This window comes from Pyrus communis, chromosome 12, assembly GCF_963583255.1.
Source record: "Pyrus communis chromosome 12, drPyrComm1.1, whole genome shotgun sequence".
Taxonomy (NCBI): Eukaryota; Viridiplantae; Streptophyta; class Magnoliopsida; order Rosales; family Rosaceae; genus Pyrus; species Pyrus communis.
The window spans coordinates 23806997-23822100 of NC_084814.1; the positions used below are offsets into that span (position 1 = coordinate 23806997).

Below are 15104 nucleotides of genomic sequence, written 5' to 3' on the forward strand. Positions count from 1 at the left end.
ATGACATTCCAATTGCGGGGAAGTTGTTCGCATTGGTCCTAGAATATTTAAAATTCCATTCACACTCAGATATCAAATATCAAAGGACAACAACCTGAATATTCAAGTGCACTTTTTTTTTACAACGTTATTAATTAAACAGTTGCTTTCTATCATTTTTATTGGTTTTAGGGTGGAAGTGAAGCAATTTTCAAGTGTGATGTGCTGTACTAAGGGCTCCATCCGTGTGGGATTGCTTGGTCTCAAACCAATCTTAATGAAGTAAAGGCTCGTTTAAAAGTGTTTTTAAAATGATTGAAAATGTTTTTAAAGAATATATTTTTTAATTCAAAAAGCACTTGAAGTTCTTCCTCAAACAAACACTAGTTAGGAAGCACTTTAAATGCTTTTTCAGAATTCACTTACGTTTTTTCTAAGAATTGGTTTAAAAAACATTTTCACTAAATGTGTTTCAGTGATTATTTAAGCACTTCCGAAGGAACCCCAAGAGTCTACCTTTTATGTCCCTTTGACATAATCTAATCTAATTCTATGTTGTCCTATAAAAGGAGAATACTTTTCTCACCAACTTCAGTTGATGGTGATGTTCGCCACCTTATTTATTATCATTAAACGAGTTTAAATTTTAAGTTATATGTAGTGGATAGACACCAATTTCAAATTTAAATTCATCCAACAATGATAAAAATGGTGATGAGCATTACCATCACTAAAGGGTGATGAGCAAAAATACACTTAAAAAAACTTGCATTTCCCCTGACAAAACAAAAGTTTGACAACCTACAACCTTTAGCCAAGTGTGACATGTTTTTTTTTAGTACATCGATATTTTTACATTAGGGGAGGGGGAGTTCGGTTAAACCACACAATGGATAACCTAAAAAAAATGGTTGGTATTTATTTTCATAATTCTATCAAAACGCATGGTTTGGTTGTCGTTGGAAAGGGCAGTTGTATCCAAGAGAAAGGATAGGAAAGCCGACCAATTTTTTTTTTACCATTTTTTTTTTCTCAAACGATGAAGAAGTTCATGCCTGAAATTTACTATTAAGAGAGAGGAATTCACATATCTTTCTAGGCTCATTTTGAAGTGCTTTTAAAATAGTTAAAACTGTTTTTGGTGAAATTGATTTTCGGTTTCAAAAGTATTTTAAGCGTTTTTTGAAAGAATCATCACATAGGTGCTTCAGGCATGAAGCACTTAAAATGTCTTTTCAGGGTTCACTTGAATTTTTACTAATAAGTGATTTAAAAAACATTTTCACCAAGAATGGTTTAAATCATTTAAAAACACTTCCAAACCAAAATCAATAAAGAGAAAAATAGAGAAGAAAGATAGATGACTATCTATCGCACATCCTATTTTCCTTCTTTCTAATTGTTGTAGGCTTCCCGCTAATAAGGAGATTTGCAAAAACTCTTACCATATCATATTATTTCTTCGGCTCATAGTATGATAGAATTGTCCAATTGTAGCCCGACGCGCTGCTCCAAATGCTCGATATGAAAAACGACCAACTCTCCAACTTGTAGCGCCATATGTTATAATATAAAAATAGAAAGCATAAGGAAAAATCTCTAAAATATCAATTTTGTTAAAGCATCTCAAACAACCTAATCTAATGAGGTTTTATGGCTACTTCTAAACAAAATGAAAAAAAAAAAAGCTCTAAGGTCATCTCTAACTGAAGGAGGACCAAAAAGCTCACTTTAGCCTTATTATAGTCATTCAAGAAATTATATTTTAATGAATAGTGTCATGCCATATTTTATACCATCTCCAACCGAGAGAGTCAAAGGGTCATAGGTCAAACATAGCCCTTTGACAAAAACTCATCTCAAACTGAGGAGGCCAAATGACCATGGGCCAAACATAATTTATTATTTTAATTGAATTAATATGGTTACTTAAATTAAACTACCATATTAAAATAAGGTTTTCGAACATTTAAGCTTCTATATTTCTTATCTTTATATAATCTCAATAATTTTTTTGGATAGAATTTCGAGTGACACTTGTCGCTAACGTGAGTAGCTCTCCAGATTTCTTATCTTTATGTAATTTCAATAAAATTTTCGGATAGGATTTCAAGTGACAAGTGTCACTAAAGTGAGCAACTTTCCATATTTCTTATCGTTATGTAATCTTAATAATTTTTCAGATAGGATTTCGAGTGCCATGTGTCAAAATGTAATTAGTTGTGCAAATTTTAGATATGATTCATATTTACGTGACACTTCTTATCTTCATCTTCCAATGTTAATAAATTGGCTGCATATTGGGGTAGAATTCACACACCTCCAAACACCTTCACTTGTTTGAGAACGACCCTTGACACTATCTTTCGAGACCTATCTATAAGCCATGCAAAGAGCTTCATTTTCTTTTCGGGTCCAATCCCTTCATTTCATTTCAGATGTGGTCATTTGAAAATTATTGAGAAAATTAAAGGAAAGATTATTGGAAGATGTAAGAGAATAGAATGTGAAGAATTGAAATAAAATAAGATAAGATAATATGGAATGGTGAAAAGCATTTGAGAAATGGTGTATGAATGACTTAGGTATTTATAGGAAAAAAAAAAATTTGCCCAAAAAAATATCAAATTCCAACGGTAACCTAATAGCATCATAACGTCAGCTAGCCGTTGCTAGCTAGTGTCATGCTAACGCCAGGTAGCCGTTGGCATTCAAATGTGCTGAGCTGGGGCCCTGGTAAAATGTCAAACTTGACATTCTAGTGCTGAAGGGCTGGCAAAATGTCAAACTTGACATTCTGGCGTTAGAGGGCTGGGCTATAGAGCTGGCAGGCTAGTTGCTCTTGGCCGGCCCTTTGGCCGGTTCTCCCATTTTTGGCCGGGTAGGGATCACAAGTTTTTTGGCCTAACTTTCGGTTGGAGACGGTTTTCGTGTTAAAACATGTTATTTTAACCTTATGACTCTTTAGCCACATCGGTTAAAGATGGCCTAACAGGCTAACTAAATGACAAGCTATCTTAACTTTGTGAACGTTAGCTAGCTAAAATTTAGTAGGAGGAGAGAGGGATTTAAAATTTTGATTATAAAATTACGTAGTTTGTGCGCTTACTGCTTAGGCTTGAGTTGTTAAGTTTAACAAGAAATAATACAAAAACATTTTAACTTAAGCCAAAATAGTTAGTACCGTTAGAAGTGCTGGCTAGCCAAACATTTGAGTCGTTTGGCTAGATAACAAAAATTTAGTCAATATTGTTGGCGATGCTCAAAACAATTGCGAGAGATGATATTATATTATCATCAGAAAATTAGATTATAAACCAATCGACGCATTTAAATTTCTTTTTAGAAAAAAGGTAAGAAAAAAAAATTCCCTGGTTTATCAAAATGTAAAGAGGTTGGGTTTGTGGGGTGTATCGCTGCGTAGATAACAGAGCAAACGGGTGGTTTGGTTATTGTTCCTCCGGAGAATCCAATTTCTTCTTCAAAAGATTCAGAAAATCCCTCTACCAAAAGCTGTGTTTCTCTCAGATTTTCCTCACGAATTCACTGCTTCGTTAAAGTAAGCTTCTTTCTCTCGCCTTTTAATTTTATTTTCTCTCTCCTCCATCGCCAAGAAGACAAGAGCTCCCAGCTGTTTTCACCTTCTTGCCAATGGTGGTCTGTAAAATGGGTTTTCTGCGGCTATAAGAACTTGCTTTCAATTGGGTATAGCTCAGATTTTCGATATCTTGCCATTTCTGGGATATTATTGCGTTTTCGGAGATATTGAGGTTTGTTCTTTGATGAGCTCTCAGTGTAGGTTGCTGACTTGCTGTTAGTAATTGGGTAGGGTTTAGATTTTTGGCATTCATCGAAAGTGGTTTCTTGCTTCTGATATGTTGTTGTTCTTGTAGCTCTTGGTTGATTATATTTTGTGATTTTTGAGGAATTTGGCTCTGCAATCGGTTTATTGCTGCAGAAATTGAGGTTTTTTTTTATTTTTTTATTTTTTTATTTTATTTTTTATTATTTTTTTTTTTTTTTGGGTTTTTAGGACTTGCGTATTAAGCCTATTCACAGTTTTGTTCTTCTTCAGAAGTAGTATCTTTGTTATCTTCCGGATTTTGGATGCTGGGAATTCTGTTCTGTTGAATTGGGCAGCTATTTTACTTCCACAAATCTGTGGTTGTTAGTTCAAGTATGCATTTTCATAACCGATTGCGCCAAAACTATAATGGGTTTTTGATACTTAAGTTGGAACATTTCCCTCCCGCAAAGTTGGCAAATTCTTGGTATTGGGTTGTTGGTACTGAGAACTGAAAGAGAGGAAAGTTTTCTTGGTGGAATCTGGTTTCGGAAAGAGGGAACATATGGACTTGTGGGTTGTTGCAGCAGCTGCAGGCGCCGGATATTTGACTAAGTATTGGCAGAACATATCCAAGAATGGGGACAAAGATGGCTTGTTAAATTTGCCTTTTGGGGATGCAAATCTTGACAAATCTGAATCCTCAAGGCATCCTTTACACAGACTAGGACACAGAAAGAACGTGGGTGATGATGTTTCTACTGATAGAAAAAAGGCTTCGAATGCTTACTTGTTAGAAAGTTCTTGTGGGACAGAAGTGGCTTCTACTAGTGGGTATGATGGTGAAAAGCTGGGAGACTTGGTTAAGTACAAGGATTGCAATGTACTTTCTTTATCACACATGTCACCGGTATACTCCGGAAATGAAAATGAGAATGGGGATGGGGCTTGGATAAGTCATGATATTGATGACAGTACTGGTGCCACATTGCCTAAATCTTCGAGTGGAGAAAGGGGTTCTTATCATGTTCATCTAAAAAACAAAAGTTCTATTAGAACTAAGCGTTCATATGGGCATGTGATTAAGCCAGTAAATTCCTTAGAGAGTTGCCTTGTGGCTCAGTTATATAAAGAGCGTGCTGAAGAGGAACATGTGCTTACCCTTCCATCACCATCTAGTCCAAGTATGAGACCATTGTTTGTGACTGATGGAAACCGAATTATCAGCAAAGCAAGTGGGGGTCATTTCAGGTCTCAGATTGGAATCGAGGAAAATAAGCTGCATAAGGAAGCCAACTTGGAAACTAATGAAAATGCATGTGGGGTTCCTCCAGAACCAAAACTTGGTTATTTGGATCTGCCCAAGAAGATGACAATTAAGACAGGAAAGGGGCGGCATGGAAAATTGAGCAGTGCCAGTAAATTGGTCAATGGAAAACACTTACATTCTGAAGGTACTCCTCTTCTCATATTGTAGGGGTAATTTTATTTTGGGGTAATTCTCAATATTTTCCAGATTTTTCTCAACTAGGTTCCACTTCATAAGGGTAACCTATCTTCGTTTTAGACTTTAGAGGCTTTTTAAGTCAGTCTCCTTGCTTAATTTTTTTTTGTGTCATGTTCTTTCCTTGGCATATTCAATTTCTTAGGAAACATGGTATATATTGAAAGAGGGGAAAATTCATATTCTCTGGTGTTGTTAGGTTGCTAATCAAGGGAAAAGTCATTTGTTTATATGTTAATGCTCTATTAAGTCAATGTCCCAAATGCATATATGACTCCAATCGTAAAAGCTGAAAATTCTGTTCACCTAATATCCATATTTGCTATACAGTATTTCTAACTTATCTCATTTCATGTCCTAATGCTTTTCCCTTCATCAGGTTCACTGGATGGAGCAGTTCTTTTCTGTCTTGGGATTTCTATTGGCATAATATCTTCTTTGATAGCAAATAAAAGAGAAGTTGACAAGTTGAAAGATTTGTTGAAGCAGACCGAGAACTTGGTTCAGGATCTAGCGGAGGAACTCCAAATGAAAGATTCAGTAACAATGAAGGAAATAGCTAATGAGAATTATGGTGCACAAGATACTTGTGACAGCTCCGTTTTTTATAAGGCACCAAATTCTTTTTCTACTGAACAGAATATGGACAAATATGATGGTAAAAATTCATATAACTGGAAAGCAGAAGAGAGTTCAGAGTCGATGAGTAAAATAGAAGCAGAGCTTGAAGCTGAACTTGAGAGGTTGGGGTTAAACATGAACACTTCTGTTCCGGAGAGAAGATCAATTGATGTTGCTGAGGTCAGTTATGTTTATCTTTGTATTCTTATGTTTAAGCTGCACATCTTTACATTTTAGTTTAGCTTTGAATTCTTTGTTGATTGGATTCAAGTATCTCACTTTAGTAAATATTCCGCCCTTTTCCTATTATGTAAATGATTTTCTGCGCTGAAGTTTCAGTTCTAGTATCGTGTCTTTCTAGAACACGAATGCTAATTCCATAGGACCCGTTTATTACTGGCTTTCTATAATTCAAATGCGTTTTTTGGCTTATGTAGTGATCTCATCAGATTCTTTAAGTGCTAACGGAGATGATAATTTGTGCAGCTTGACACAGACTTAATGGCAGATTTTGCTCAAGGCGAGCTGAGAGCTGACTTGGTTGGTGGGCTATCTGTTGCCCAATCCATGTCAAATGAAGAGGCAAGCAGTACCTCTACGGATTATCACTGTGCAAACTATGCAGTTTCTCCCAGAGAGCTTAGCTTGCGTCTGCATGAAGTTATCCAATCAAGACTAGAAGAACGTGTCCAGGAGCTTGAGGTGTCTCTACAAAACAGCCAAAGGAAGGTCCAACTCGCAGAGTTGAAGCACAAGGATTCTTGGAGAGACTTCTCAGACAATCACATACATTCCGGAATCCATGAGGTTACAAATTCTGCAGAAAATTGCAAAACCACGGCAGAGCCTCTAGTCATGAACTTATCGGGAGAAGCTTTAGATGCGTACAATGAGGCTTACAAAGAGTTGATGAAGATCAGTGAATCAGATGAGGAGGATTCACCTTGTCCGATTTTTGAAACATTCAGTGCTCAGAACCACAGTCAAACTCAAAGTGAAGAGGTGAATGGTTCCGTGGGGAATTTTGCTTTCAGTAAAGAGGAAACCGCAGGTGAAAATTCACCTTGTCAAGTTTTTGAAACATTCAGGCATCAAAGCCCCAGTCAAACTCAAAGTGATGAATTAGATGGTTCTGTGAATCATTTTGATTTCAGTAAAGAGGAAACCGTAGGCGATGATCTCCTTTCATTCATGAGCAAAGCAAGTATCTCGGATGAGGAGCGCATTTCCAGGGTTCAGCGTTCAAATAAATCATCTGTCAGTGGGGAGAACAGTGATGATTCCGATGCTGAGATGGAGAAACAGTTGATAAGGCAAATTGTGGAGAAGGCCAAGAAAGGTTCTCCGGTAGTCCTGAATGCACAAAGGTGGTTCCGGTCAATTGATGAGAACGAGAGTTGAGTCGAAAACAGGAATGAATTTTGCGGTGTATAGATTCATAGAAAATATGAAAATATAGGTGGTGGTTAGGTGTTCATTCTGTAGCTAAAGCTAATATGCCATTCGTTTGTAACGTCGTTGGTGTTTACCGATTTCCGAAGCTTATCGAGGCTTTTCGTTATTTAATCATCAGAAACTTTTCTCCAATATTTTCAGTTTTATGTACTCTCCTTCCCATTTCTGCCTCGCCTTCCTTGTTTCCGTCCCTTTTTCCCACTTTTATGAATGAAGTCAAAAACAAGTGCAAGGGGAGTTTCTTCCTTTATTACGGGTTTTTGGACGAGCCAGTGCTCTATTCTAAACTACTGTAAGAGGTTGTTTCAGTCGCCAGACGCAGAAAGCTGCAAAGAGAGTTTCAAACTTGAGTGCAGGAAGACGGCAAAGAGAGTTTCAAACTTGAGTGCAAGAATTCAACACGCCGTTTTTCTAACCGTTAACACCCCGGACAGAAATAAACAAGAGCTTGCAAATTTCACTTTCCTTGAACACTAGCTGGATAGATTTGACAAGGTCCTTCAACAAGGTATACATTTCAAGAGGGAGAGAATGAGTCAACAGTTATTTCCACAATTCAAGGTCCTTCATTAACAAAGCACACAGAAAGGTGCATGAAGTTTGTGACAGGCAAATACGGCATAAAATGTAATAAAATGGTTCAGAGAGACAGGGAAGGGAACATGAGAAGGATGTAACATAAACAAAAAAAAAAATCTACTTGTAGCACTGCCGGAGAAGCAAACTAAATTTGCCCCTGAAATCTAATAATTATTATCAGGCCCTCTTGGCGAAGTCACCTGCATCATCATCGTCCCTATCGTTTCCTTCCAGTGGATCATCCAGGCCAAAGCCAGTTTTGTTCTCTCCAAATGGAGCACTAGCAGTGCCAAAGCTGTTGTCGCCACCAACACCGAAGTTATCAGCAGTACCAGCACCAAAATTGTTGCTATTGCCAAAACCTCCACCGGGAGCATCATAAGTGTTTGCACTTGGATAATTACCAGGACTGTTGTAGCTTCCTTGACCATATCCAGTGTTTCCTCTTCCATAGCTGTCACCTCCGCTGGGTCCATAGTTACCATAATTATTTCCACCACCAGATCCATAACTACTTTGACCGTCACCGTAGTTATTATAGCTGGGGCGAGGCCTGTCAGTAGCATAATTCACCCTTACACGGCGGCCATGAAGCTCCTACAGAATTTTCAGACAAAATTTAACAGTTGCCAAGGTATATGAAGTAACAGTGAGAATACATAAGACGACTATACTAATGCAATTTCATGTGACAAAACAGGTTTTCTATCATTTTAATTCTGCAAAATTGAATGTTGAAAACCTGCTAGTATCAAAGTTTTAAATCCCAGACACTAATTCAGTACTCAAAAATACTCCTCAAAGTATATAGTAAACAAACGAATTCAATAGACCACTTTTATCCAATAACATTTAACAAAAATAAGAAAGAATATAATAACAAATAACTACCTGCCCATCCAAGGCCTGGATAGCACTAGATGCTTCCTCGCTAGAAGTGAAGGTAATGAATCCAAATCCCCTTGATCTACCACTTTCGCGGTCCATGATGATTCTTGCTGCAACATTTATCAGGTCAATCAGCATCAATCAGTTTTTTTTTCATATTTTACAAACAAACTTGTATTGAAACTAAAATGTGAGTTATCATCAGACAATGCAAATGGAAAGATGGAGAAACATGACGTGACAACAGAGGTTCACAATAAAGAAAAATCAAAGGGATCATAAAATAAGTGAAGCCCACATCCACACTTCACCAAGCCTCATAAGCATTTGACAATCCCGTTAAAAGAAAGGCCACTGCAAGTCTGTGTATAATCTAATGCATTTTTGTAATTGCCTTAGCTTATAAAGTCGCACATGTCTAATTTTGTCTAGAAGTCCCAAAAGTAACACAAGCAAGCTAATTACATACCCTCAACAACTTCACCATATTTTTGAAAAGCCTCTCTCAGACTCTGGTCATCTGTCTGGTACGAAATGCCTGCATTACAAAAGTGGGAGGCATCTTAACACAAATTCAAGCAACATGAGAGGAGGAATATCATATTTGGAAATATTGAAGTTCTGAAATCACCTCCGATGAACAACTTTGAGCTTGCCATGGATGACATGCATCTTATAGCTTGATGGATGGACAGTTTGAGAGGAGATACTTCAGACCTGATCTGCTTGTTTGCAGTCTGCCTAAGTATGCTCCCAATTTTACTTAAGAAAGCCATCGTAATCACCTAAAAGAAAGCACAAGCACACAAGCTTCAATAAACAAGTATATATAATCAACAATCATCCTGTTCTTTAGCACAAGTACCGCAAAGTGGCAGAACACTAAACATGTTATAATCATGTTAACGCAAAGTCGTGATTATGTACTATGCATAAGAAACCTTAACCTTAATCTAAATTGTGTTTATGTATTACTTAACTAATACATAAGATTAATTAGAGACCTACACAACGATCATCGAAAATAATTTCTTCACCTACTTCTGAAACAAAACAACCCAATAAGAACGTGATGCGATCAAGCAGTTCCACTTCAAAAGGGTTACAAAATCACAAAAAAAAAAAAAATCTTCTTGGTTCTTAAGAAGGTGTAGGGAAATGTTTCAAATGAAGTTGATTATAAAAACCCATTTCGAAGAATCTCAAGCAAACAACTTTATTTCCACCCAATATTCGATAAATCGAAAAAATACACCCCAAAAATTTCCCACCGCAAACATACACAGGTTCTTCCGTTCCGCAGCATCCATAAACCCCACAAATCAAAACACTAGAAACTACAATCACACACGCACAGAGATACATCCACATACGAATCGTATACAAAACCCCCACATGCAAATATCAAAAACCCTAAATCCCTTCCAAACAAAATAAACAAAAACCCGAATCAAAAAGCAACAAAAAATGGAAACAAAAACCAAATCAAACGGAATATCGAAAGCATAACAACAACGGACGTAAGATCGGCGCGAGGGTTCGACGGAGATTTACCTTGTCCGGTTCTCACTCTGTCACTCTGCTCTCAGGGGACCGACTACAAAACCCTAAGCTTTCTGATTTCGAATAGGGTTTATGAGGAACAGGGAGGAGTTGGATTATATGGAGAGCTCTGGGAGATCTGATCCGTCGAGGTTGGGGCCGAATTTACAGCCGTTGGATTTGAGCCGTGACGTTGGGGGTTTGTGGATGTCCATTGAGCGGTGCTGCCTCCACGTGGACGTTTGTATTTGGGTTGTTTTATGGTTTCTGAGACGGCCAGGCAAGCTATCCTTAAAGAGCCTCAAAATATCTGTGGACGAAGCCCAAAACTACTAAAGCCCATTCAACTTTTTTAGGAAGTAAATAATTTTGACGGATTTTTACATTAACGTTAAAGTGCGACACGAGTTGAGTTTCAATTAATTAGAGTTTAAATGTAATTAAGCATATGATGCAATTCTATTCTAAACTGTTTTAGTTTTCAACTTTTTAACATTATTGTCACTTTTTTTGTTTTAGAAATTTTAACTCGATTTTATTTGTCTTGTATGATTGACTAAACCATTACAATTGTTTTTCACATGAATATTTCCTCTTCTTTCACGTTCAAAATTATCATTCAAATATTTGCTACTATTACCAAGGTATGCACCGATAAGCGCTCCCCTCGACTCAAACCCATGGTTTTGATGCGATCACTCACCCACCTATTCTTCGAAACATGGGTGCAGTGAGGTAGCACAATATCTTTGGTCAAGTCACTTGATCAGTTGGGTCAAATTGATTCCCACCATTTTACGTCAACTATTTGAAAATTATTGACATGAGTTTGTTATTTTGCTTTATGATATAGTTGTATTTATTTTCAATTGTAAATAAAACGTTTTATATTTGACACATGTGATGACGGGTTTGATTAAATTATTATCGTTCACTTATTATGTCTTGGAAGATTTATAATTCAAAGCGAAATAAATTATGTAAATTGTAGGAAAATTAGTTTAAAAAAAAAAAAAAAAAAAAACCTAATGTCATCGTTTGGTAAAACCAGTAAAAAGTCAAAAAGATGTGCGGCTAAGATTGTTTCCCAACGCCATCGACCAGTCCAAGCAGCTCTTCCACCAAAACACCCGAGAAGCATTTCTCAGCTGAACTCTCAGAGCCGCGACCAGATCTCAAATCAAAAATCCCAAATTCCGCCACAAGATCCGAAATGGATCCGATTATCGAACACCCAGTGGCCCAAAACCCAAGACCCCCAACAATTCTTGAATCCCTGGGTGAAGAACTGATCAGAATCATCACTCCGGTCTCCGTCTGTATGCTGCTGGTGGTACTTCTGGTCACAGTCCTAAACGACGACGCTTCATTCTCGTCGGAGACGGTGAACTCAATCGCCACTATTGCCTACGACGAGACCGCCTCGGACTCCTCCTGGGACAAATTCGTGGGTGCCCTCTTAAACGCCCTCGTTTTTGTCGCCGTCGTCACGGTCGTCACGTTCGTTTTGGTGCTCCTTTTTTACCTCAGATGCACCAGATTCCTCAAAGTCTACATGGGTTTTTCGTCTTTTGTTGTTCTGGGATTCATGGGGGGAGAAGTCGCCCTGTTTTTGATTGAGGACTTTAATGTTCCGGTCGATTCGATTACGTTTGTTTTGGTGTTGTTCAATTTTGCTGTTGTTGGGGTTTTGGCGGTGTTCATGTCGAAAATGGCGATTTTCGTGACGCAGGGCTATTTGGTTGTGATTGGAATGCTGGTTGCTTATTGGTTTACGTTGTTGCCCGAGTGGACAACTTGGGTGCTGTTGGTTGCCATGGCATTGTATGATCTTGCCGCGGTTTTGTTACCCGTCGGGCCGTTGAAGTTGTTGGTGGAGCTCGCAATCTCTAGGGATGAGGAGATTCCGGCTCTGGTTTATGAGGCCAGGCCCGTGAATGCTCATGATTCTCAGGGTAATGCGGGTGAGAGGAGGGTTTGGAGAGATAGGAGAAATGAGAATTCGAGTAATGGGAATGAGAATCCCGGGTCAAATTCTAATGTCAATGTCGATCACACTTCAGGTTTGAATTCAAGTTCGAATCTTGGTGAGTTTGGCAATGTTAATAATGATTCGAGTTTGGTTAGAGCCGAAGAGGGGTGGATTCCAGATAGGGGTCAAGAGCTATCTGCCCCATTACTCGAGCGTGTAGCAAATGTTCAGCCTCGCAGGCAGGAAGATGTTGTGGCGAGTGAAAGTTTGTTGCTTGAGGGCATCGGATTGGGGTCCTCCGGTTCAATCAAGCTGGGATTGGGAGACTTCATCTTCTACAGTGTTTTAGTCGGGAGGGCAGCAATGTATGATTTTATGACCGTGTATGCGTGTTATCTTGCCATCATAGGTGGCCTTGGAGTTACTCTGGTACTGTTAGCTTTGTATCAGAAAGCTCTGCCCGCTCTTCCCGTTTCAATAATGCTCGGCGTACTGATTTATGTATTGACACGGCTCTTACTCGAAGTTTTCGTTGTACAATGTTCTTTGAACCTCATTATGTTCTAGAAGTGGAAGTTTTATTGCAGAAGATTGACAGGCAGCTGCATAATGTATATGAAGCATCGGAGCATACCATGTGACACCGATGATTTCTCGTTGCAATCGGTATATTTCTTTTCTGTGAACTGGTTGCACGTCCGGAATCTACATTGTTTCGTAAAGTTCATTTCAAATAGGGTAAGATTGTGATTTTGAAGTTCCATTGGAGTCCAACAACTGCAAGTTTGGGAGAAGGGAGGACGGCGTTTGCATCGGAGCATCGGAGGAAGCCGGAAGGCCTACATATGTTTGTACCAATAACATTAAATGTTTGATTGTTTGTTTAAGCTAGATTCAGTTGCATATTGAAATCGATGTTCATTGTACCTAACACATAATAAACAAAATAATTAAAACGAATTCGGCCTTGTATTAAAATGACCTAGCACATTCCTCCTTCGGGGACAATAATATAGCCACAACGGAGTTTGATCATTCAGAACATCATCGGAATGTCCAACATTAATACAAAGAAGTTCGTGGCACGGCGAGGGTTCATGAAAACTAGGTTTTATGATTGTTTTGGTACAATTTGAAAAATCGACTAAAAACCGTGAGTAATTTTCTTGACTTCTTTCGCAAAACGCCCGATTGCTGGATTTTGCCAAAACCTTTTTCTTGCCGGAAAATAGTTTACGCTATTTGAAGGCGGTCTTGCTATTTATCTTCCCACATAAGCGTTGTTTATTGAATTTTTGGACTTAAAAACATAAAAATATAATAGGAAATACTAGCAAGGACCCAACACGATCCTTTCCGAATCATTTTGGTGAGGATATCGTCAATCATATTCATTCATCGTACATCATGAACGGATATGATTCACGAATCTCCGGAATCCTCGTAAAGAGAATCCGGCAAGGATCCGGATTTAGCGAGGACTAGACCGTAGCCAAATCAACTTTAGGGTGACTGTCACGCCCAAAATATTTCTCTAAACGACGTCGTTAAGGAGACATATTTGAAGATTGTTGTGTCTACTTGCTCTAACTCCGGCCAGGACAAAAAGGGCAATTACAGCCTTGGATTGCAAGAAATTAGTTAAGATGAGACGCGCTTGGCAAATTAAGTTTGTCATTAGATGGAAAATAGAAAGAGAAAGAAACCCCTAAGTCTAAGCAACGGCCTTCTAATCCTCCTCCTCTGGTTTCTCTCACTCATCCCCCCCCCGTCAGTTTCATTTTTCGGGTTTTCGATTTTGTTTGTTTTCTTGAATTTTCGGTCTTACCCCACCATTGCTCGTAGGTTGGCATCGATGCGAAACTGATCCTGCTGATTTTCAGGCCGGTAAGGAATCGTCGTCGATTTTTCGAAGGCCGGAAGGTTGGCAGTCTCTCTAAGGGCACGTTCATTGGCATTTGGTTTTGCATGTAAGTTCGAAGTTTTCTAACGTGTCTTTGTTTTTAATCTCGAATTCAAATTTCATGAACGATAATTGCTGAGGTCTTTCCGGATCATGTTGAGCATGCAATTCGAATTTTCAATTTAGAACACATGTGTTCAAATCTTAGGGGCAACGATCGTGGAACATATTGTGATTTATGGTTCATATCGAATCTATGGATTCGAGGTTTAATGTCTCTAACAAAAAAATGAAAACAAAAAACGAAATGGTTACTGGACGAGCCTACTTTTTTCGCACATTGTTGTCCTTATGTTTCTGTTTCGTTTTTTGATTCCCAGAAACCTGATGGTTTTGGACTGCACTAGGCGGAACCAAGACAATTTTTAGTTATGAGATCGGCAGATGAGGGAAAAAGGTTAAGCCCTCCCTCCTCTTCCCCATCCGCCTCGTTACCAACATTTTCGGACACTCTCCACGCAGCGTCCACCACGGAAACAGCCCCCAAAACCACAACGACCTTGCAACAACCTGATCAGGACAACAATGTTGTGGAAACTTCGGATCCTGGATTCAATCAGACAACATTACCAGGTGTGGAACATGGAGATGGAACAAGAGACAGTGATACGAGGAAAAGCCCTGCAGCTACAACTCCCTGTGGAGTTGATATTGCAGGCAAAGGAAGCAGCGGGTCAGGCAGATTAGACCCGTCCAATCAGTTGAATGAGTTGAGGACGGATCCAATTACCGCTCTAGGCGAAGCTAACACTTCTACCGTAGGAGAAAATTTAAGTTACTCTCAGGTATCTGATTGTTCCGAAGCCTTTGAATTGGG

General features: G+C 38.6%; 3 protein-coding genes across 3 annotated transcripts; 2 read left to right on the plus strand and 1 right to left on the minus strand.

Annotated features, from left to right (window-relative positions):
- Nucleotides 1–3345: 3345 nt before the first annotated feature.
- On the plus strand, nt 3346–7477 carry LOC137711024 (COP1-interactive protein 1). The gene is made up of 4 exons (XM_068450218.1): nt 3346–3538; nt 4055–5217; nt 5647–6068; nt 6375–7477. Exons 2-4 carry the CDS (start codon nt 4329–4331, stop codon nt 7287–7289), a joined length of 2226 nt encoding a protein of 741 aa, XP_068306319.1. The 5' UTR covers nt 3346–3538; nt 4055–4328; the 3' UTR covers nt 7290–7477.
- A 398-nt stretch (nt 7478–7875) lies between these two features.
- LOC137710654 (glycine-rich RNA-binding protein 4, mitochondrial-like) lies at nt 7876–10476 on the minus strand. The gene is made up of 5 exons (XM_068449738.1): nt 10365–10476; nt 9442–9595; nt 9280–9348; nt 8814–8920; nt 7876–8519 (listed from the first exon to the last, which is right to left on the minus strand). The coding sequence occupies exons 2-5, from the start codon at nt 9584–9586 to the stop codon at nt 8100–8102; spliced, it is 741 nt and encodes a 246-aa protein (XP_068305839.1). The 5' UTR covers nt 9587–9595; nt 10365–10476; the 3' UTR covers nt 7876–8099.
- A 1005-nt stretch (nt 10477–11481) lies between these two features.
- On the plus strand, nt 11482–13245 carry LOC137711017 (presenilin-like protein At2g29900). Its single transcript, XM_068450209.1, has one exon. The coding sequence runs from the start codon at nt 11566–11568 to the stop codon at nt 12889–12891; it is 1326 nt and encodes a 441-aa protein (XP_068306310.1). The 5' UTR covers nt 11482–11565; the 3' UTR covers nt 12892–13245.
- The last annotated feature ends 1859 nt before the right edge of the window (nt 13246–15104 follow it).